Source organism: Lampetra planeri, chromosome 5, assembly GCF_965212315.1.
Source record: "Lampetra planeri chromosome 5, kcLamPlan1.2.h2, whole genome shotgun sequence".
NCBI classification, from domain to species: Eukaryota; Metazoa; Chordata; class Hyperoartia; order Petromyzontiformes; family Petromyzontidae; genus Lampetra; species Lampetra planeri.
Window position 1 is genome coordinate 18,376,235 of NC_136111.1, and position 22,576 is coordinate 18,398,810.

General features: G+C 52.1%; 1 protein-coding gene across 2 annotated transcripts; it reads left to right on the top strand.

Moving 5' to 3' along the window:
* The first annotated feature begins 49 nt into the window (after positions 1–49).
* Positions 50–18,383, top strand: GTPBP1 (GTP binding protein 1). 2 transcript variants are annotated; one of them, XM_078594858.1, is made up of 11 exons: positions 50–952; positions 3,251–3,362; positions 4,413–4,593; positions 6,032–6,380; positions 7,135–7,258; positions 8,190–8,449; positions 10,053–10,235; positions 10,932–11,067; positions 12,423–12,601; positions 13,957–14,169; positions 17,513–18,383. In XM_078594858.1, the coding sequence occupies exons 1-11, from the start codon at positions 848–850 to the stop codon at positions 17,594–17,596; spliced, it is 1,926 nt and encodes a 641-aa protein (XP_078450984.1). In that variant the 5' UTR covers positions 50–847; the 3' UTR covers positions 17,597–18,383. The 2 variants fall into 2 exon arrangements, with proteins under 2 accessions (XP_078450984.1, XP_078450985.1); XM_078594859.1 differs by having other exon boundaries at positions 13,957–14,148.
* Positions 18,384–22,576: the final 4,193 nt, after the last annotated feature.

Here is a 22,576-nt window from a genome sequence, read left to right on the forward strand (position 1 = left end):
TCCACCCACCACACCCCCCACCACCACCACTGACCCCCCCACCCACCCACACCACCCCCCCACCACCACCCCGGGGTTCGTTGCGGGCTGATGTCGTCAGCACAACCGAGCGCGGACAGTGCGCGCTGCCGAGGAAACGTCCCGATGATGATGATGATGTCGTCGTCGTCTTCGTGACTTAGCGCGGCCGTGCAACTGCTGAGGAGCGGCAAGAGCGGCGGTGGAGAGGGTATTCGCGGCGTCGTCAAAGCGCAAGGAGTTGAGGCAGGGGGGGGGCGGACGGCGAGGACGAGAAGAGGCTTTTGACGGCGGCTCCTGGAGTCGGAATGGCGAGCGGAGGCCTCGTTTCGTCGCGCGGCCCCGGCTCGGCACGGCCACTGCTGCCGTCGATTTCGCTGCCGTTGATATCCGCGGGGACAGTTCGACTCCTACTAACACGAGCACAACATCGATTACAACAGCGCTGAGTTGTTTAGTGGTTTAGGGGGGGGGGTCACACTTGTTGTTGACGCGTGGGAAAGTGACAGCCGCTCTTAACGTTCGCTTTTCGCGATCACCTCAGACGTGACCATTGTCGTTCGGGTCCCAGGTGCACTTATTTATTGCCACCGATTCCCCCGTTGTGGTGTCGTAGAAGCAACGCGAGTTTGGAGGGGGGGGAGAGACGTTGATTGTATCGTGGGAGCGGGGGGGGTTAGAGGTCGCAGGTCTGCGTTGGAAGGCGACACTCGGGGTCAAGTTTATTTTCAGTGAATCGCCGTCGGTGAGGTTAAGGAGGAAGAGCGAGCGAGCACCTGGTGGTAGCACCACCACCATCACCACCATCACCGCCACCACCACCACCGAGATGGAGTTCCCCGGGTCAGCGGCAGAGGCCAGCAACCTGTACGCGCCGGACAGCGGCGTGCTGGAGACGGTCAATGGGGAGGCGGACTCGACACTCGCATCGAAGGTAATGGGGGTGGTGGTGATGGGGGTGGTGGTGGGGGTGGTGGTGGGGGTGGTGATGGGGGTGGTGGTGGGGGTGGTGATGGGGGTGGTGGTGATGGGGGTGGTGGTGATGGGGGTGGTGGTGGTGATGATGGGGGTGGTGATGATGGGGGTGGTGATGATGGTGGTGGTGATGATGGGGGTGGTGGTGATGGGGGTGGTGGTGGTGGTGGTGATGATGGGGGTGGTGATGATGGGGGTTGTGGGTGGTGGTGATGGGGGTGGTGGTGATGGGGGTGGTGGTGATGGGGGTGGTGGTGATGGGGGTGGTGGTGATGGTGGTGGTGTTGATGGTGGTGGTGTTGATGGGGGTGGTGGTGGTGGAGAGGCTCCTGCCTCGGGAACGAGTCGGTCCCACGCCTGGCCTCGTCTGTCCTGCACGGCTGGCCCACTGCGCGGAACATTGACGGTGGAAGCGTTGAATTGCCAGCAACGTAGCCTCGCAGCGACGTGATGATGACCGTGTTTGTGTGTGGGTGGTCGTCCGTACCAAACACTGTTTCAGGTGATGTTGTCATAGACCTGAAACATCTCACCAAGCAGGAATAAAATGACACATCGGCGAGATGTTCACCACCTCGCCTGGTATACAGGAGGTCGTGGGTTCAATCCCGACCCTTACTCCTGTGATGTAGCATTTGTAGTGTGCGTGCTCTCCCCCCCCCCTCTCCACATGTAGAGACACGCGTTTAGAGAGTGCTGTGTGTGTGGCTGCTCGACATGTCCACACGATGAGCCGCTTCGTTGAGCTCTAATTTGTGGCCAGGTCGCTTTTAATGGCTCTATGTGTACCAAGCAGCTGGCCAAACATTCCGTGATTCGTGAGCGCTATATGGGCATCTTTGTATACAGTTATGTAAGTCGAGGTGTCGGCTACGTGTCGAATTTGGGCCAACACGTGGGGATATTCAGTTTCACGTGGCCTTGATGTGCACCTCGCCGACAACAGCACAATAGGTGTCGTGACGTTGCAACAACTTTGTGGTGACGTCGCAACAACTTGGTGGTGACGTCGCAACAACTTTGTGGTGACGTCGCGACAACTTTGTGGTGACGTTGCAACAACTTGGTGGTGACGTCGCAACAACTTGGTGGTGACGTTGTTGTTGTTTTGGGTTGTAATAAAGTTACAAAGTAAACGAAACAACGTGGCACCGCGTTGAATGAACATTCTTTCACGGCGTGTTGCTAACGTTCACAGCTATGCCATAGCTGTAAACCCTGTTCAAACGAACAGCTGATGTATGTTTAGTTTTGTGGTCTTTCACACCCCCCCCCCGCATCTACGATTAGCACGGTTGGCTACGTACGGTGCGAATGAAGTTCAACATACATACGTACATTTAAGTCAGTGACACATCATACACAGCTAACATCCGGTACATTTTCCGTGTGTGTGTGTGGCCGAGTGTCAAAGTTGACTTCCCTATGAACTTTCAACGCCGTACCCTTAACGTCCCTATTCGATTGTTATCTTGTTCTTCTTTCGTGTAAGCGTTTCAAAAATAATGATCGACACGCTACACATTCCAGGGCACGATGGTCGATAATGGTTTGGGTGATATTCGTATGAATGGGCAATCGAACCAGGGTTCTTTGCTCGTCAACACAGTCACTAACCCCGCCAGCCACTCGAACCCTCTGGCTATCAGTGATCGCGAGCAATTATAAACACGTTTCTCGTTCAACAACATTGTTCCGAAACAAATACGTAAAAGTGGGCACAAGCATGGAAGATCAGCCGTATTTATTTATAATGCACATATATTATTTGTGACCTTTTAGGGCCACGGTGTTATTGACGACCGTGTTGTGTCGAGGTTTGTTGTTGCTTGTGCACCACTGACAACGCAGCAGCAGCGGCAATCGCCACGTAATTTGGTGTCATTAAATGCCGACCATCGTATCCCATCAGCAACAGCAGTATCGTCATTACGTCGAGTTATTCTCTCGAGCACTTGTTCTGCTTCCCTTGTTTCTATGTTTTTTTTTATAAACAACTTTTATTGTTATCATCGGTGGTTGTCCCCCCCCCCCCCCGTTTAGTTTGGGGGTTAGAAGTCCCAAAATCAAATTTTAACACCAAAGTTCAACACACTCCGTCAACGTGTTAACACTGCGGCCTTCAAAGGAAACATATATAATCGGCGACGTTTTGACCGATGGCCTTAATTCATAGCACGTAAAATGTCTTTGTGTGCCCACGTCTACCTCTCACACCACGTGTCTGTCTGTGTGTCCGTGTGTCCACGTGCATCAGCTGGCGCTGGTGAGCCCCGACACAGAGCAGTACGAGCGCCTACTGCAGCAGCTGCGAGAGCGTCTCTCCGAGGGCCAGGGCGAGACCATCTACGTCATCGGGCAGGGCAGTGGTGAGTCCGGTACTCGCAAGTCGGGCCCGATGACACGGCCCGGCGGTAGCACGTTCACCGATTGTTGCCAGAGGGTTCGTTTTGTGCTAAGTTAGCCGTATAATTGCAAAGATAATATTCATCTTCTTGGTTCTTTCGGTAAAGTCACGTCGGAAAGACAGTGTCTGTCTTTCCGACAGACCTGTTCTTCACCTGAGGATGGCTGCTTGCGTTGTGGCCGAAACGTCGTGAGAATTATTTTATTATGTTTTATTTTTATTATTGTATTATTTCCCTTCTACGTGACATTACCGAAAGAACCAAGAAGATGAATCCCTGCAGTCACGAAAGCTTTAAATCGAAATTTAAGATAATATTAGTCGATTATTAAGACCTGCGCACACAAGTGGATTATTTTTTTCCCCAACAGACTCGTAGAGAGATTGTTGGATCAAGCAGCCCTCGCTAGAATTGTGCACCAGGGCATGACAATTTTGGGACGGGCGTTAAAGGATGGCGTCAGTTGGCGGGCAATAAATTAATGGCTGAGTTAGGGAAATGAGAGATGGCCTGGTGGCTCAGCAGGTGGATAGCGTGTCGGAGATGTTGGGCTGGCACAACAGAGGTCGTAAGTTCGAATCCAGATTTTATCCGCTTAGGTTTAAACCGGTTTCTGAAGTGTAGTGAGTTGCTCGTCACTGGCTGACCGGACACAGGGTGAGGTGGCGGTGGTCACCATGTCCTTGCCTAAGGTCTGTAAGCCGAGGCCTGATAATTGCTTCATGCCAGTGTTCTTCACTAATTTTTCAGAGGGGGGCCACCTTTGCCGATAAGATATCGCTGTGAGGGCCGCCACACATTTGAAACCGTTGGATTTCACAGCACGATGTGGGTGTTTTCACAATTTGTGTTTGGTGTAGTGGGGGGGGGGGGCGCACATCAGGGGCCGCCAGTGGCCCGCAGACCTTGCAATGAAAGAACACCACTTTATGCATTCACCGCGTACGTATCAACGCAACACACTCACACGTGCGCTGCTGCATCACCCCCCCCCCCCGCCCTCACCGGCAGATGGCGGAGAGTACGGGCTGGGCGAGGACGACATGGTGGCGTCAGCGGCGACGCTGGAGGGCATGGCGGGGCAGTGCGATGCCGAGATCGTGCTGCTGCGCGAGCGCTCCGAGCCGGGCGGGCGAGCGCGCGAGTACCTCGTCCGGCGCAACGTGGCTGACAACGACTTCCTGGAGGTCAGGTGGGTCAAGCGAACGACGGGTCGCGCCATCACGCCGACCCCCTCATCCCACTGCTGACCACGGAGCTTCACAGCCTCTGCACAACTAAACTATTAAAATAATGTTTTATTTTACCAGGTAAGGCCCACTCAGCCGTGTAGTTTTTTTTTCAGAAGCGAGCTGGCTAGCTCAACGAAGTGGCTTATCACGTGGAAATGTATGGCAGCCAAATTGCTCCATAAACTAAATGTGGAGGGAAAAACCAGAGAAACCGGAGAAAAATCCACGCGACCACGGGGAGAGAGAATATACAAACTCTAAATATACAGACATTAGGTTTGGGATCGCGCCCACGACCTCCTGTATACCAGGCGAGGTAGTTAAAATATTGCAAACCATGGTGAAACTGCAGGAATGACCCCCATCGGTGCAGAACTGCAATGGATGAGACTTGCCTTTCCACAACTGCACTGCTCCTCGAACGACAAAACGGTGGTACCACCCTCTTCTAACCACACAACCACAGGAATGCCCCCTTTTGTGTCCAGCGATCGCAGTGCCGCCCCCCCCCCCCCCACCTCTAACCACAAGCCTCAGGGATGTCTCCACGCTGCCCAACAGCATGCTCCAGCCCGCGCTGAAATCCTCGACCGTGTGCTCGATTGTTTCGAAACGCCGTGCTGTGCGAGGCTGTTTTCTGATTTCACGGAGATGTGTGTTAGCGGAGAGATTAGATGAGACACCGCGATATCACTTGGTTGAAAGAGGAAGCACCAACCAACCTCCCTCCCTCTTCCACCCAAATCTCCCCCCCCACCACAACCGCTAGTCCCCGGAACCCCACGTGACCACTTTCTTTGCCTCCTCATGCTCCTCTGTGGCTCTAACCACTCCACTGACCCCCCCACGTGTCAATTCTCTCCCCTTCCCATGACTATCTGTAATTACCACCCCTTTCCTTCCATGACGACCCCCCCCCCCCCCCCATTCACCCTCCCCACTTCCCCATCATACCACTCCCTCACCGTGACATCCCCTCTTGCCTTCCGTGACCATTCCTCCAATCGCCGCTGCCCAGAGGTTGCAAACGGGTTTTGATTCCTTACCCGTACCCGGCTGCACCAGGGTCGCAAATGGGTACCCGTACCCGTACCCGGTACGGGTACCCGTTCCCTACCCGTACCCGTACCCTACCCGAAATGAGTGACAAACGGTTACTCACCAGTGACTCACGGCCTACCCGTACCCGTACCCGGCCGCACCAGGGTCGCAAACGGGTACCCGTACCGGTACCCGGCCGGGTACGGGTAGCCGGGTATCGGGTAGAGTAGGGGTATCAGGTACCCGGTTGCGACCTCTGCCGCTGCCCACCTCTGTGACCACTCCTCTCTCTTCCCTACCCCCGCGACCTCACTTTGACCCCCCCTCCCCCCCACCTTCCCGCCCCCCAATGGTCAGGGTGGCGGTGGTGGGCAACGTGGACGCGGGGAAGTCGACGCTGCTGGGCGTGCTGACCCACGGCGAGCTGGACAACGGCCGTGGCTTCGCGCGCCAGAAGCTCTTCCGGCACAAGCACGAGATGGAGTCGGGCAGGACGAGCAGCGTCGGCAACGACATCCTGGGCTTCGACAGCGCCGGCAACGTGGTGAACAAGCCCGACGCGCATGCCAGCGGCCTCGACTGGACACGCATCTGCGAGAAGTCTTCCAAGGTCATCACCTTCATCGACCTGGCGGGGCACGAAAAGTACCTGAAGACCACGGTGTTTGGCATGACGGGTCACCTGCCCGACTTTTGCATGCTCATGGTGAGATGCACACACGTACACACGTGCGCGTGTATGTTGGGGGGGGGGAACGGTGGCGCAGTTGTTGGTGCGTCATGCGACGAACCCTATGACACGGGTTCGATTCCCGTTCACGGCCGACACCAGTGACGGTTATCTGAACCGTTCTCGGGCCTCGTCGAGGTCCACTCGCCCTCAAATGAGTACCTGGTGTGGCGTGTAAACATCGCCACTGGCGAGACAAAGTTGATCAGGCGTGGTACTGGCCACTCACCCCCTCTTGTGCCGTTCTGGCCTTCATAGGTGTTCGCTAACAGCACTTGCCCCAACAGTCTGTCAAAGGCGATATGGGGGACCTTTTTCTTTGGGCACAAGGATAGAGGGGGGTATCCGTTGTGCTTGGAGTGATGCGATGGAGGGGGGCGAACAGTGACTTGCTCTGTGGTCCGTTGGTTGAGATACGGACTCGTGTGCAGATTCATCGAATTGCATAGACATCCACAGACTTATACGATGGAAGCCGGCAGACGTGTTGCTGTGCGGTCCAAGGGTTGGAGGTTGTTCACACCGTGTGCTCGTATCGATCTCTGACATTTCGATTTAAAGCTCTCGTGACTGCAGGGATTCATCTTCTTGGTTCTTTCGGTAAAGTCACGTAGAAGGGAAGTAATAAAATAATAAAAATAAATAGAACCAAGAAGATAGATCTCTGACATTGACCGCTCGCGTTGCCCCCCTCCTGTCTTTCCTCCTGCCCTGCCCGCGCGTGCACCAGGTGGGCAGCAACGCGGGCATCGTGGGCATGACCAAGGAGCACCTGGGCCTCGCGCTCGCTCTCAACGTCCCCGTGTTCGTGGTCGTCACCAAGATCGACATGTGCCCGCCCAATGTGCTGCAAGGTGCCACTCGTGACCTCGCGACCGGGTTGGGGCAGAGTGTTATAAAAACAACTCCAGTCGTCATTCCCTTCCTTGTTTGCCCAAGCTTCTCCATTCGAATGCAGAGATAACATTACGCCACCGTGGGCGCCACGGTGGTGAGATGTTAACTACCTCGCCTGGTATACAGGAGGTCTTGAGTTCGATCCGGACCCTGACGACCTGCTGTATATTTTGAGTTTGCATGTTCTCTCTGTGGTCGTGTGGATTTTTCTCCGGGTCCTCTGGTTTTTCCCTTCACATTTAGACTTAACATGTGTTTAGTATTTGGCTGCTATAAATTTCCACGTGATAAGCCACTTCATTGAGCTATCATTTGTGGCCTGGTCGCTTCTGAAAAAGAGCTATGTAGCTTAATGATTGTTAAACGTGTCGCGCGTGTTCAGTGGTACGGTCAGACAACCCCTGAATCACCGATACAGTGTGGGGATGCCTTCAACCAGCCGTGGATTGACAAGGGGTCCGTAATTTGTGCATAAGTATCCTCCGCTATAACTTTGCCGCATTATGCATTGTACCGTGTATATACATACATACGTTGCTGACGAATTGGGGAACATTTCCTCGTAGAGTTTAACGTTTCGCGTTCTTGAAAAAAAAAACGCTAAATTGTATGCACAATTTCTAAAGTGGGAATGCACGTCGCAATAACAGACTATTGAAGGTATTCACAGCCTCATTTGTAAGAGTGGGTTACCAAAATGAAGTTGAAGTACAACAGTGAAGCAAGCTGAAATATCGGGACGGGTACTTCCTCCCAAGAAGAAGGTTTCCTAATCCTCCTGCAGCTGCCGCTTCACGTCCAATCACAACCTGACCTCTGTCTCCTCTTCCTCCCCCCTCTTCCAATTCCCATCACCACTGTCACCATCATCATCGTCGTCGGCACCAGACACGCTGAAGCTGCTGCAGAGGCTGCTGAAGTCACCCGGTTGCCGCAAGATCCCAGTGCTGGTGCAGACGCGGGACGACGTGGTGGTGACTGCGACCAACTTCACGTCGGAGCGCATCTGCCCCATCTTCCAGATCTCCAACGTGAGCGGCGAGAACCTGGACCTGCTCAAGATGTTCCTCAACCTCCTGTCGGCGCGCATGGGCTTCAGCGAGGCCGAGCCCGCCGAGTTCCAGATCGACGACACCTACTCTGTGCCGGTAACGCGAGCATAAAACTAAACCATCAACTGGTTTATATTTTTAGCACGGATTTTAAACACCCCTTGCGCCAGAGAAAGCGACGCCGTTGCCCTATTCCCGCTGTGACATCAGTTTTTTTTGGGGGGGGGGGCAGGAAAAGTACGGAAGCGATGTCATGCTTTCGGATCACTATCGTTTACTTTTAAAACTGAACAATTTATTTATTTTACCAAGTAAGGCCCACTGAGCGTTGTGGCAATTTTTTCAGAAGCGATCTGGCTACATGCGATGATAGCGCACGGAGTGTACCTTTCAGTGGCAAAAGTCGCGTGGTGCAGTCACATACGATGCAGAGAATGGCAGTTGCATACTACTATGCTGTTTATATAATTTCCAAGCTTGTCAAATGAACTCTAAAAAAAACTATTTTTTATTTACCAGGTAAGGCCTGAGCTGTGTAGCTCTTTCTCAGAAGCGAACTTTGCCACTCGCGATGTGATAGGTCAACGAGGCAGCTTATTGTAATTACGTGGAAATGTAAAGCGGCCAAATTACTGTAAACGTGTGACGTTGGTTCTAAATGTGGAGGGGAAAAACCGGAGGACCTGGAGAAAAATCCAAGCGACCATGGGGAGAGAGAGACATGCAAACTGCAAATATATATGCATACTAGGCGAGGTAGTTAACATCTATTTAGTACGTAACACGTAGTAGGTTTTCGCAGCCAATGTCATGAATAAAATTAGAATTAATACAATTTCAATGGTTAATTTGGGGGCGGTAATGTGGTCCAGCGGGAGCCCGTTTTGCTGATTGTCGCAGAGTTTGGCGGTTCGAAGCCGGGAGTCTGCCCTGGTTAACACTGCAGGCGTATTAACCGTAAAATACTCGGCCTTACTGCTTTTTGTGTTTAGTTTGTTGTGCTTCCCCCCGCACCTCCGATTAGCATATTTAGCTACGTACGGTGGTGTGAAAGAAGTTAAATATACATACGTTAAAACGCTTTGACGTGTTTAAACGCTTGTACACATGGCAATTTAATTTGTTTCTCTGTCAGGTGGTAGAGGGTTACACGACAAACATTATCTGGCCTAGCCCAACCAATCATGATGATAATTAGGTATTTGTGCTATATTCAGAGCTCCGTGTTTTACAGGTGAATGTCGTCTGCGAGAAGGGCTAACGATTCCTAACATCGGTGGCGAGTGGATATCTTGAACCGATCCAGGGCCTCCGTGCTGACAACAGCAGCGACAGTGACTCCGGCAACCATCGTCCAACGACGGCCGGGTGTGGATTCTGGCCGCGCCACTCCCTCGTGCGCCGTGCCGGCCTTAATTGGTGTCCGCAAACAATTGCTCCAGCAGCCTTTGTAGGCTGCGCGGGGGATCTCTGTCTTCGTGTGCGTGTAGTGGAGTGGAAGCTGGGCGGCTCTCCTAATGGGTCACAAACGTGGCCACCCGAGTTAGATTCCCCGCCACGGAGGAAACGTATCTGTCGCGAGCGTCATCTGAAAGCTGTCCTAATACGTGTGCGCCTTTCTTTTGGACTGCACGCATGAGCACGCGCAGAAAGGATCACTCCTTTCTATATCCTGATTTCACCGCCGCTGCGCTTCCAGGGCGTGGGCACGGTGGTGTCAGGCACGGTGCTCCGAGGCCTCATCCGACTCAACGACACGCTGCTGCTGGGCCCCGACCCGCTGGGCGCCTTCACGGCCATCGCCGTCAAGAGCATCCACCGCAAGCGCATGCCGGTGCGCGAGGTGCGCGGCGGGCAGACCGCCTCCTTCGCCCTCAAGAAGGTAACGTAGCGGCCGCCAAGGCTCGTGTCGGATGGGTTGGGGGGGAGGGGGGGGTGGAGGGGGGGTGGTGGAGGGGGGGGTGGAAGGGGGGTGTGGAAGGGGGGTGTGGAAGGGGGGTGGAGGGGGGGTGGAAGGGGGGGAGGTGGAAGGGGGGTGTGGAAGGGGGGGAGGTGGAAGGGGGGTGTGGAAGGGGGGTGGAGGGGGGGGGTGGAGGGGGGGGTGGAGGGGGGGGTGGAAGGGGGGGAGGTGGAGGGGGAGGTGGAAGGGGGGTGTGGAAGGGGGGTGGAGGGGGGGGGTGGAGGGGGGGGTGGAGGGGATTCACAATGGCCTTGTCAAAGGTGCCGAGATGGCTTTTTTTCTTGCGACCGGGCAAGGGGACGAGCGGATTTATTTTGGGCAATTGCCGGGACCAAACCGCGAGATTTAACCGACGAGAGTGCAACAGTTCGGCAGACAAAGGGCTAGGTCACCGGGGTGGATGGGTGGCTCTGCGGTCTGGGTCACGATGGCCGTGTCGTAGCCACTGAGCCCAGGGAGAGACTGTTTGAGCCCTCTGCGAGCAAACCGCTGTGGGTCCTGGTTTTTGAATTCAGAATGAAAAGCGCCGGTGAGCGAACTGCTGCGCCACCGCTCCCGCCATCGTTAACGCGCCGCCCCCTGGCGTCGCTCGCGGTCTGCGTTTCGTTGCCTACGCAGATCAAGCGTGCGTGGATCCGCAAGGGCATGGTGATGGTGTCACCACGCGTCAACCCTCAGGCATACTGGGAGTTCGAGGCTGAGATCCTGGTCCTCCACCATCCGACGACCATCAGCCCACGCTACCAGGCCATGGGTGGGTGGCGTCGTTTGTGACGATGGTCGCAGGGACTCTGACTCAGCAACCATCGCCCTAGAGCAGGCGTGGGGAATCTACGGCCTATAGGCTGTACACGCCCTATGGCTGGATGCGGCCTGCAGGTTGGACACAGCCGACGGGCTGGTTACGGCCCCGCAAGCGACGTTTATTATTCCGTCACGGTCTTGTCTGCAATTCACGATGCCGCTCTCGTCATCGTTTGCGTTCCCTCATTGCCGCCGCGACGCCCCCCCCCCTCCACCCCCCACACACCCTTTTAAGGTTTAACACGTAGGCTTTCACGACCAATATTATCCAGAATAGAGGTTTTTGGGTTAGATCGCATAAATATATAAATGTGTCGTTAAAACCCGCCACCAGCCAACACAGCCAACTCGTAAGGGTTGTCACGTAAACAGTGTGTAGTGTATAGTGTAGTGTATAGTAGTGTATAGTGTAGTATACTAGTACAGCACACCGGTGTGTTGGAGAGCCAATCCACAACATTTACAAACTGAGTACGACGTTTCGCTAGTAATTACAACTAGCTTCATCAGGCGACAGCCAGATTTGTGGAGAAGTCTCTTACTGTTTCGTTCGTTATATAGAGGCGTAGATGTGTTGACCTTTCTGCGCTCTTGCACAATGATGGGGGGGGGGCGCGGGATTACTGAGTCAACTACATTATGCATGTGCATTATGCATGTGCATTATGCGAGTCCTTTTAACTTGTCCTTGCTGTCTATTGTGTTTATTAAAAATAGCCGTACCAACGGTAATCCCTATTGCAGTACGCTGCCCTTTGTACGCATGCATTTAAATAATGTATTATTTCATGATTCGCTTCCACGCAGCACTAAGACGGTAGCTATCCGAACGGTTAAAGTTATTTTTATTTACTCTTTGGTTCTTTCAGTAAAGTCACAGAGAAAGAAAATAAATTAAATATTTTTTTCTTTCAGTTTCGATAGATTCTCTAATTAGTCTTGGCCAGTAGTAGCTAGTTTTGCACAAAACTTCCACATTATCAAAATCAATTGAGTGTCCTTGTTGGCACGTGTGTTCTGCAACTGCTGACAGTTGTATTTGGGAGAATTTAATATTTCTCTGATGTTCTTTTAGTCACGTGCTGATCATTTTTCCTGTTTGCCCAACATAACATTTACTACATGTGCAGTTAACCCTGTACACAGCTTCTGTTGATAGCTTCGGTAATACATCTTTTGTACCAGATATTAAATTCTGTATTTCATGTACCGTGCCAAATCTGACTCGGATGTTTTGTTTTGCCTCTCCGCCATGGTCCTCTGCCCCCTTTCCCTGTGCCCCCCCCCCCCACCTGCCCCATGCAGTGCACTGTGGGAGCATCCGGCAGACGGCCACGATCCTGGGCATGAGCCGCGACTGCTTGCGCACGGGCGACAAGGCCAACGTGCATTTCCGCTTCATTAAGAGCCCCGAGTTCTTGCACCCGGACACCCGCCTCGTGTTCCGGGAGGGACGCACGAAAGCCGTGGGCACCATCACCAAAGTACGCGCGCACGTGCGTGCGTGTGTAGTGTAGTGGTGAGCGCTATTGCGCTACGAACCCGGCGGCCCGAGTTCGATTCCCGCTCACGGCCAACACCAGTGACGATTATCTGAACCGGTGCTGGGCCTCCCCTAGGTCGACTCGGCCTCAAATGAGTACCTGGTGCGGTGTGTAAACATGGCCACGAGGGAGACAAAGGGGGTCAGGCGTGGCGCTGGCCACTCAACCCACTCATGTGCCGTGCTGTCCTTCGTAGGTACTCGCTATCAGCACTTGCCCCAACAATATTTTAAGGGTGGTATTTACGTACGCATCGTACGCATCGTCCTGGGAGATTGAATTATATTGTAAACAGATATTGCCTGAAGTCTCGCTTAATACGTGCTGTTCACACAACGCTGTTTCGCTGTAACGCGGTTCTTCCATTCGGGAACACTTTTCGCACAACGCAGAGTGCGCCCCGTTATAACGCTTACCACGTTGTAGCGCGGTTTTTGAGCGGCAGACTGCAAACTACTTTCTTGAGCCGCGTGGCTGAGTGGTACAGTCATACAGTACGCGGAATGATACAGTAACGCGGCGGCGTACCCACAGCTATTTGTCCCGCCATCTCGCTGTGTGCGCACAGCATATCGTATCTTCGAAAACTTTATCGTAATATTACTTACGGGGAAACAGTTTGGCGCTTGGCGCGCTTTTCGCTTGACGCGGCACTTTGAAGGAACTCATCTACCGCGTTGGGACATGCTGTAAATGTGCTCGATGGTAGCGAAAGCATTCCGATGACGACAATGACGATGGTTGCCGCAGGCTCTTTAAGGACTGCAGTGCGGCTTCCGAAATTCGAAACAAAAATGGCTCTTGTTGTTTTGGTTGCCGACCCTTGACCATGGAAGTCTAGTTTACCATGGGAGTACAGTTCAACATGGAAGTCCAGTTCACCATGAAATTCCAGTTTACCATGGAAGTCCAGTTCACCATGGGAGTACAGTTCACCATGGAAGTCCAGTTTACCATGGAAGTCCAGTTCACCATGGGAGTACAGTTCACCATGGAAGTCCAGTTCACCATGGAAGTCCAGTTCACCATGGGAGTACAGTTCACCATGAAATTCCAGTTTACCATGGAAGTCCAGTTTACCATGGAAGTCTAGTTTACCATGGGCAGGGGTCCGCAACCTGCGGCTCTGGTGCCGCACGCTACTCACGAAGGACTGTTTTGCGACCACCGCCTCGTATTCGCGTGCGTTGGCGGCTCTTGAAATATTGATGGTGTTTTTTTTTTACCGAATTCGAACAACAACAAAACAAATTGCCGCTCCTGTTGTGTTTGGGTTGCCGAACCCCGTGCGCCAGCTCATCTCCAGCGTCAACACGGCGCCCACCAACATGAAGACGCAGCAGGTGAAGATGCAGCCCAGCAAGAAGGGAGGCTTCGGCACCAACGCGGGCCAGCACGGAGCCGCGTCGGGCACGCCGGGGGCGGCCGCTGGTGACGCCGGCGCCGAGGCTGGAGCCTCCTCGTCGTTGGAGGACGCGACGGCGCAGGTGGCGGCACAGGGAACACAGGTGCGCCGCGGGGAAACCGGCGCAGGCGCGCGGGGTTCGACTCCGGGCCCTGGTGCGAGTGTGGCGCTCGGTCCGTCTGTGCTTCTTGTTAGTCTGTTGTCGTTCTCAAAAGGATTCGGTCGGTATGCGTTGGCACTGTGCCAGTGTTATGTCATGAGTCAATAAGTAGACTGATTCATGATTAATTATTTTTGGGGGGGAAGTTAGGCCGCGTGATGATCGATCTGGCCACATTTTTTGTCGTGGAACCCTGCAGCGTCTCGCGTAGCCGAGCAATCGAAACTGTTGTAACGTGAGCGTTTAACGCGCCGATTGTTATTCTCATTATTATCCGTTCAATCAATTCCATCGCCTGATCAGTTGAAGGACGATCCTTACAGCCAAAGTTTAGCGATTAGAAAACAAATGGTTTATTTGGAACTCGGCAGCTAGCAGCGCACAACCCTGTGTCGGAGAATGGGTCTCTAAGAGAACGTCCATTGTAACCACTCGTGAAGGCGCTCTTCGGTCGACGTCTAAATCCCACTCTGTAGGGGCTCACCTCTCGTACGCCCCGCAAAGAGGCCTCGTCGCATGGGACAGACTTTTCTGTTAAATCGCAGAGCTGGAATGAAGCTGGATGGGAGGGGGGTGGTTTTGTCGTGCAGTTATTGGTGAGCGGGCTGAGACCATCCGCTCATTCAACTTGAGAAACCCGGATTAAACTCTGGGCGCCACGGTGGCTAGGAGATGTCAACTACCTTGCCTGGTATACAGGAGGTCGCGGGTTCCATCCCGACCCTGACGCCTGTATATTTTGAGTTTGCGTGTCTCTCTCCCCATGGGTCGCGTGGATTTTTCTCCCGAGTCCTCTGATTTTTCCCTCCACATTCAGAAACATGCATTAAGAGCATTCGGCTGCTATACATTTCCACATGATGAGTCACGATGTTGAGCTATCATTTGTGGCCAGTAGTTTGTGAGTGGAGGTGTATCTGCGAGTGGTGCAGCTTATCTACCAGTCATCTCAGTCAGTCAACCCAAGGCACCGGGTTCTTCCAGCGGCGTTCGACACTCCACGTGGCCTTAGAGTGGACAGCCTGGCACAAGCGCCGGGGTGACGTCATCGCTGTTTGGTGGCGAATGGCAGCTGTTGTTGTGTGTGTGTGTAGAAGTGTGCTTGTGTGTGTGTACTAATGTACATCCTGCTGTGCGTTATCGTGTGTGCATGTGTGCATGGCGAATGGTGGTTGTTGTTGGTGCAGCTCTCCTGCTCTCTCCACTCTCTCTCGCTCTCTGGGGGTCTTGCACTCTGATCCTGCCACTATGCTTTGCCTTCCTCTCCCCCCCCCACCCACTCCCCCTTGCACACCCCCTTATGCAGTCACAAGGAGAGGAGGCAGACAAGGAGAAGGTGATGGTTGTGAATGTGACGTCTCGATTCAGCACGTGCGCTCGCTCACAAAAGTGCTCGCCCTTTGTCCGAGAGCGTGACGCGCGGAGTTTTGTGCGTTTACACTGCGCAGATAATGCAGGTGTGTGGGGGGGGTTAGTGTATTTACACAGATGCAGGTGGTGTCGTGTGTGTTAACACACACAGACACGTGTTGTGTGTGAACGTTCACACACCTTTTTATTTCACCAGGTAAGGCCCACTGCACTATTTATGTAGCTCTTTTTCATCAGCGACTTGGCCACGAATGATAGCTTAAAGAAGCGGTTTATCATTTGGCAATTTATAGCAGCCAAATACTCTTAAACGCGTGATGTTGATTCTAAATGTGGAGGGAAAAACTGGAGGACCCCGGAGAAAAATCGCTACGACCACGGGGAGAACATCCAAATATACAGGCGTCAGGGTGGGAATCGAACCGTGTATACCAGGTGAGGTATCTACATCATTAGACCTCCTTTGCCAGTACCAAAATATAATAATAGGGTTTTCCCCCTTTTTTCGGGAAACAAAACTGAAACCTTTTTGCAATGATCCACGTCTGCATTAACCACAATACTTGCAGTCAAAATGCAAACAAAAAAACACACTATGATAATATATGCATTGTCCTTGAAACTGATTGGTCCACACCAAGGGACGGCTTTCTTTTGAGCCTCGACCCAATTGGTGCTCGACCAGAGGACGCCATATATTATCATAGCGTGTTTTTTTTGTTTGCATTTTGACTGCAAGTATTGTGGTTAATGCAGACATGAATCCTTGTAAAAAGGTTTCAGTTTTGTTGCCAGATAAAAGGGGAAAACCCCTATTATCAGGTGAGGTAGTTAAAACATCTCCCCACCTTGGCTCCCCTCTCGCGCCCCACAGATACACGTGGGGTAGTGGGTATAAACATAGACACGTGCAGTGTGCTCATACACACGGACACGCGTTGCACAGTGTGTGTTTACACACGGACACATGCAGGGAAGTGTATTTACACGGAGACTCGTGGGTGCATTGTGAATTTGCCAATACAGCCGACGTTATGTAGTGTACGGCGTGTTTACACTTTGACGTTCGTGTCGCGTTTCGACATGCACTGACCTGAAACCCCAGCGGCTGGGGTTTAACTCCTGGTTCTTGGCTATTGGCATTTGACACTTATATGGGCTTCCCCCAGGTCGGCATAGTGGAAAACAATTATTGAACATCAGCACTGGCGAGATGATGATGGTTAGATGTACTTGTGTGCGGATCCCACCGATCACTTTACGGCGTGGCCTGCCTGGTGCTCGCGAACAGCACTTTCCCTAAATTTTACGCGCACACTTTTGAGGCCAATATAATGATGCATAATTTATTTTTGGGTCAGATTGCGTAAGCAAAATGTGCGTCGTGCACCATCCAAACGTTGCCAGTTGCTGCTTCAGCAGCAGCGGTGTTGCAACCAGCGTCGTCAGGCAGTTCCAACACAAGTGTGCCCCTGAATCAGTAATAAGTTGGCACGTTTGTTCACGCGACGACTTTTATCAGTCGGCCGTGTAAGGTGTGGAGGAGGATTACGACACGCATTCTTTGATGGGACCCCAAAAATGTATTATGAAGCACTTGCCCTGGCATCGTATATATGTCTATAAACAGGGGTGGAACTTTTGAGCAAATACTATTATCCATATTTGTTTTTGGGTAAGGCTACTGCTATGCCTAGCCCAATGACAAATATGGATCACGGCACCTCTGTTGTCACTTGTTTAATTTCCTAAACATATATTTGGTTGCTTACGCAGTGGCTCGTGTTCACGCATGAAACTACGTCGTGTGTTCACGTGCACCGGAGTGTTTCGTGCGCGCGTCGATGTGCGCGCTCGCTGGCGTTTGTTCACACCTGTCTGTCTGTCTGTCCGTCCGTCTGTCTGTCCACCACAGGGAAGGGGCAGCGGAAAACGGCGGGGAGGTCAACGGCAGCGAGGCAAGCAGGCATCCCAGACGGCCGTGCAGGTCACCTCGTAGAGGGGTCCTTCCTGGTACCCGCCCACGCCCCCCCCCCCGCGCGCCTCCTCTCGTTGTCAAGGCAACAGAGGAGCCCCCCCCCCCCCCCCCTTTTTCCATACCTCCGTGGCCGCCATGCCTGCCTGGTCGCGTACAAGCCCCCGCTTTCTTTCTCGTATCGCGCGCACGACGGGCAGAAGAGAACGTGTAAAAACGCCCGTGTTGTTTTTAATTAAACGTTAGGTGTGTGACATTTCAACAATTATCCAATATCGCTGGGGTGGGGGGGGGGGAAGTATCGAAAGAAAATTTCTCGCGTAGACACGAGAGAGAGAGAGAAAAAAACACACGGCCGCAGCTCGCAGTCGCAAACGACGGCGGAATCGATCGGCGAACAGGTAAAGGTTTTAGCAACGTTGAACTTTATAATTGTTTTAATTGAAAATATATAAAGAGAAGAGAAAATAAAGTTCCACTTGGGAGTCGCGTTACAAAAACAACAAAAACGTTACCGTCACCGGTGACGTCTCGTTGGGAGAAGTCTTCTTCCGCAGCCCGGAGGAAATCCGTGCGGCAGCTCGCTCGCCCGTCACATCATCACATGGTCAGGGTTCACCTCGTCACCGAATGCATGCGGTCCCCCCCCCCCTCACCCAGACTCCCGTGCCCCGCCAACCTGAACCCAAACGACCCCTGACCCTCCAATCGCTCGTTGCTGTAGGCCTCAGGATGAATAATTAAAATGTTTTCGCTTGCTGCGTGTGGTTTTGTTTTCGTAGTTTTACTTAATAAAGACATTTCCCCTAAAGCCTGCTTCAACGTCATTTTGGATTATAAAAAGGAAAAAAAAGGTACATATTTCAATCGTACAATTTGTTGCGTTCCACCGCTGCCCGCTATGGATGTGTCGCAAGTCGAAGGTGTCGGCTCGTGCGAGCGAATCGACCATTGGGTCGGGCAAGAGGCCCTGGGGAAGACGATGGCACACAAACCACAGCAAGGGGCCTCTGTTCCGTGCCACACGCGTCGCTCATTCATCTGCCATATAATTGTTCTTATTTTATTTTACCAGGTAAAGCCCACCGAGCTATATCGCTCTGTTTCAGAAGCGACCTGGCCACAAATGACAGGTCAACGAAGTGGCTTATTACGTGGACATGAATAGTAGCGGACAAATAATCTAAATCCGTGATGTTCATTCTAAATGTGGAAGGGAAAACTGGAGGGCCTGGAGAAATATCCACGCGGCCACAGCGAGAGAGACATGCAAACTCCAAATATACAGGGGGTCAGGGTCGGGATCGAATCCACGACCTCCTACATACCATACTCTTAGGTTTTTTTCCGGTAAAGTCACGTAGGTAAATAATACAAAATAATAAAAATAAAATTGTAAATCACGACGTTTCGGAGGCAACACAAGTCTCCGTCATCAGGTGGGACCGTCACAGCTAAATTTACTGTATCTAGCTGTGACTGTCCCACCTGATGACGGAGACTTGTGTTGCCTCCGAAACGTGATTTATAATTTTATTTCTATTATTATTTTTATTACTTATTTTTTTACCTACGTGACTTTACCGAAAAAACCTAAGAGTATGAATCCTTTCGATTTAAAGCTTTCGTGACTGCAGGGATTCATCTTCTTGATTCAGGTGAAGACCAGGTCTGTCGGGGAGACCTGGTCTTCACCTGAGGACAGCTGCTTGCGTTGTGGCCGAAACGTCGTGAGAATTATTTTATTATGTTTTATTATTTTATTATTTTATTACTTCCCTTCTACGTGAATTTACCGAAAGAATCAAGAAGATGAGTATGAATCCTTGCAGCCACGAAAGCTTCAAATCCTGCATACCAGAGGCGAGGGAGATGACATCTCGCCACTGCGGCGCCGTCGGGCCTTGCTGGACGTGTTTCCGGACACGTGGCGAGGTCTGTGGGTGACCAACCTCCACCCACCGTTGGGGGTCTGCACGACAACTGTGTCGATGAGCGCGCACTGATTTTATGTTCAGCGAAGGCCTCGGTGAGAATTCCACATGGCCACCAAGGACACCACCGCATGGCTCGGCGATGTACGCGCGCGCGTTAAACGCTCGTCCGATATAATTTGACTTAAGAATTTTAGCCAATGGAGATGTGGCGATCGGGTTTATCCACGTCTGGATACAGCAGTTCTGGGAAGCCGTACACACAACTCGGGCAGCAGGATATGGCCGTTTCCCCTTTTTTGCATTGTGGTTTTGAACATTTTGAAAATTAGAATCGAGGTAATTAGTTCCACTGCCAGATTCTCTATTTGACGTCGGTCAGTCCAGTGCAGTGGCTCTGCCTTGCGCACAGTTTGCAACATTTCTTGTTCATTCCACAATTTTGGGCGAGCGTAGCTGTTTATGGGTGTCTGCATCTGCAAACCACCCCTTAGAAAAGTGGCGTTGGTTTTTTACGATGCTGTTTCGTTGCTGATTAGATCCAGCGAAGTCAAACCCATCCAGGTATCGCCTTGTTCAGTCAACATGCTGCTGGAAAAACGAATTAAATGTTTACCCGTCGGCCTATAGATTAACATTATTTCCCATCGTTAGACACCAGGCTTGTTCTGGGTCTGAATTGATCACTGTCTTTGGGGGGTTGAATTTTATATGCTTTTTGTGTTTAGTTTGTCGTCCTTCCTGCACACAGCTTCGATTATCACGGTTGGCTACGTACGGTGCCAAAGAAGTTCAACATATCGTAAACACCCATTGCCTTAAATCTTTACAGAACCAGATTAATTTTACGCGGGGGGTCAGTGTGGACAAGAAACCTTTCTTTAAACTTTGCTTGCTCCTGCGATCTCATTATTCACGATTTGTATTTTTTTTACATCTCTGTGATAAGAGAACAACTGGTGGGTAAATAAATCATCAGCCTGTATGCTTTCCCAAAATAGTTTTTGTTTTGGGAGGGGGGAGGTGGCGCTGGGAAGAAGAAGCCAAATTGATAACAAAAACTACGGTCTCATGAAAGGAGGAAATGAATGAGTCACTTGCGAAACTCGTGGGGAAATAATGGGCCCTTTCTGGCAATTGTGGGTGGGGGAATGTCTTTATTGAAATTTGAAAGTCTTCTCTGGCCATCTCTCGTTTTCATTGCTCGGTAATAATTTCAAATTCAATGCGTCTTCCCTTACGCCATGCAGCGTGGCGCACATATCCATTGGTCGTGGCCCTCTGAGCCAAAGGTCCAAATTCCACATTCCCATGGTGGGGGATTAGTACAGACATCTGTTATCGCCTTGCAAAGTGGTCATTTTACAGGGCCTGTTATAGCTGATGATGATGTGAGCTGTCTCCCAATGAGGATTTAACTTTGAACCTTGGCAGCGCTTACCTACCCTGTAAACATGTAAAACTGTGCCAATGTCGTCGGCCCAATGGTACCAACCACGTGCCAAAGTTTCCCCGGCTCAGGCATGTTTACTGGTTATGTACGTTATACATTTGTGTTCACTCAATGATAATAATGTACGGCCATTTGTCAATCCACTGCCTGCATGAAGGCCTTCCCTACGCCTGTTGATAGTGGCGGTTTAACCATACTTCACCACACTGGTCAGTGCATGTTACTGAAGGAGTGAGGATGGGGGGGGGGGGGGACTAGGACCATTTCTGATATTCGCTACTGAAGTAATCCGTGGGTGGGAATTGATTTGTTGTTGTGACGTCCTTCGCTTGTGAAAAAGAGCTTCACATCCCATCGGTTTCCCCCAGCGCAAGTGTAGGAGCACTGCAGGGACCCAACGAGGGTGCAACCGCGGGAAGGGGTCCAAGCAGAAAGGGGAGTGCCAGAAGGGGGAGAGAGAGAGAGAGAGAGGAGGGTAAGTAGAAAGACCCCAGGTAGAAGGAGGAGAGGCAGGTGAAAGGGAGGAGCCCGGGCTAAGGAGATAACACGTTCCTTCGGAGTGGGCAGGTAGGAACTTGGTTGGACAGCGCATTCGTGCACGACACATTCACGACAGACAGACAAGTAATCCCTGGCGGGCAGTGTGGAACCTGTTGTTCCTACCTGTACAAGGTGAACCTGGACGGAAGGGGAGAGTGAGAAAGAGGAGCCAGGTAGGAGGGAGAAAGGCTCCTGGGTCGGAGAGGCAAAGGAGGCTATGGGTGGATGAGTACGGGGTAGCCTGGGCGAAGGTCAAGGGAGTCAGGAGAGAGGGCGAGAGTCAGGGAGTAGGGGTACTCGAGACAGAAAGAGGAGTGCGGATGTCGGTGTGAATAAACGCAAGCAGCCCTGAACATTCTACCCTGGTCTCCGTCTGTAATCACGAAGAACGACTCTACACAGGTAGATGTTCTGCTCTGATCTGAACTCGGGTGGCCAGGTTTAGAGCGCATGGTGCGCTAACCGCTGCGCCACCACCCCCCCCCCCCTCCCCAAACTCTTGACATTCACGGTATCAAATACAATACACGTGGTTTATAGCAGAGTTACTGTCGTTATTATCTCTACGACACTGTGTTAATGTTATTTTACCGTGTTTCACTCGGTATTTTTCCAGTCAAAAACCAAACCCGGTCCACCGATACCAATTCCAGCAGCTGGCTGCATCAACATTTTCTCAACCCCTTCACTTAAAGAGCACTGTCAAAACACCTTTGACAGGACACCACACTTACGGGCACCCACCCACCCCACCTATCCCCACACCTGCCAGTGGACAAAAGAAGCTGTGGAGCCCAACCGAGAAAACAGCGTTTGTTGTCAGGGCGAAAAAGCAACACCACCCCCCACCATCCATCTATTCGAGTACGTACCGCGATTGAGAGAGCGGCAAGGATGCTTGTTGCAAGTGATGGGACCACGTTGCGTTTTTTTTTGTTTGTTGTGGTTCCCACGAGTTTGGTGGTACACGGTTAGGGGGGGGGGGCTCTCGTTACGTGTGCCGAACACGTGGGCCCCGTGTTGAATGAAGTCGTGGGACCGTGTGTTTGGTCACCACTACTCACACCAGTGACCAGA

Excerpts from the sequence above, each read along its gene's own strand:
- GTPBP1 (XM_078594858.1), top strand. The coding sequence starts at position 848 with ATGGAGTTCCCCGGGTCAGCGGCAGAGGCCAGCAACCTGTACGCGCCG. Across the intron at positions 4,594-6,031 it reads AACGACTTCCTGGAGGTCAG|GGTGGCGGTGGTGGGCAACG; the intron begins GTGGGTCAAGCG and ends CCCAATGGTCAG. Across the intron at positions 7,259-8,189 it reads CCCGCCCAATGTGCTGCAAG|ACACGCTGAAGCTGCTGCAG; the intron begins GTGCCACTCGTG and ends CGTCGGCACCAG.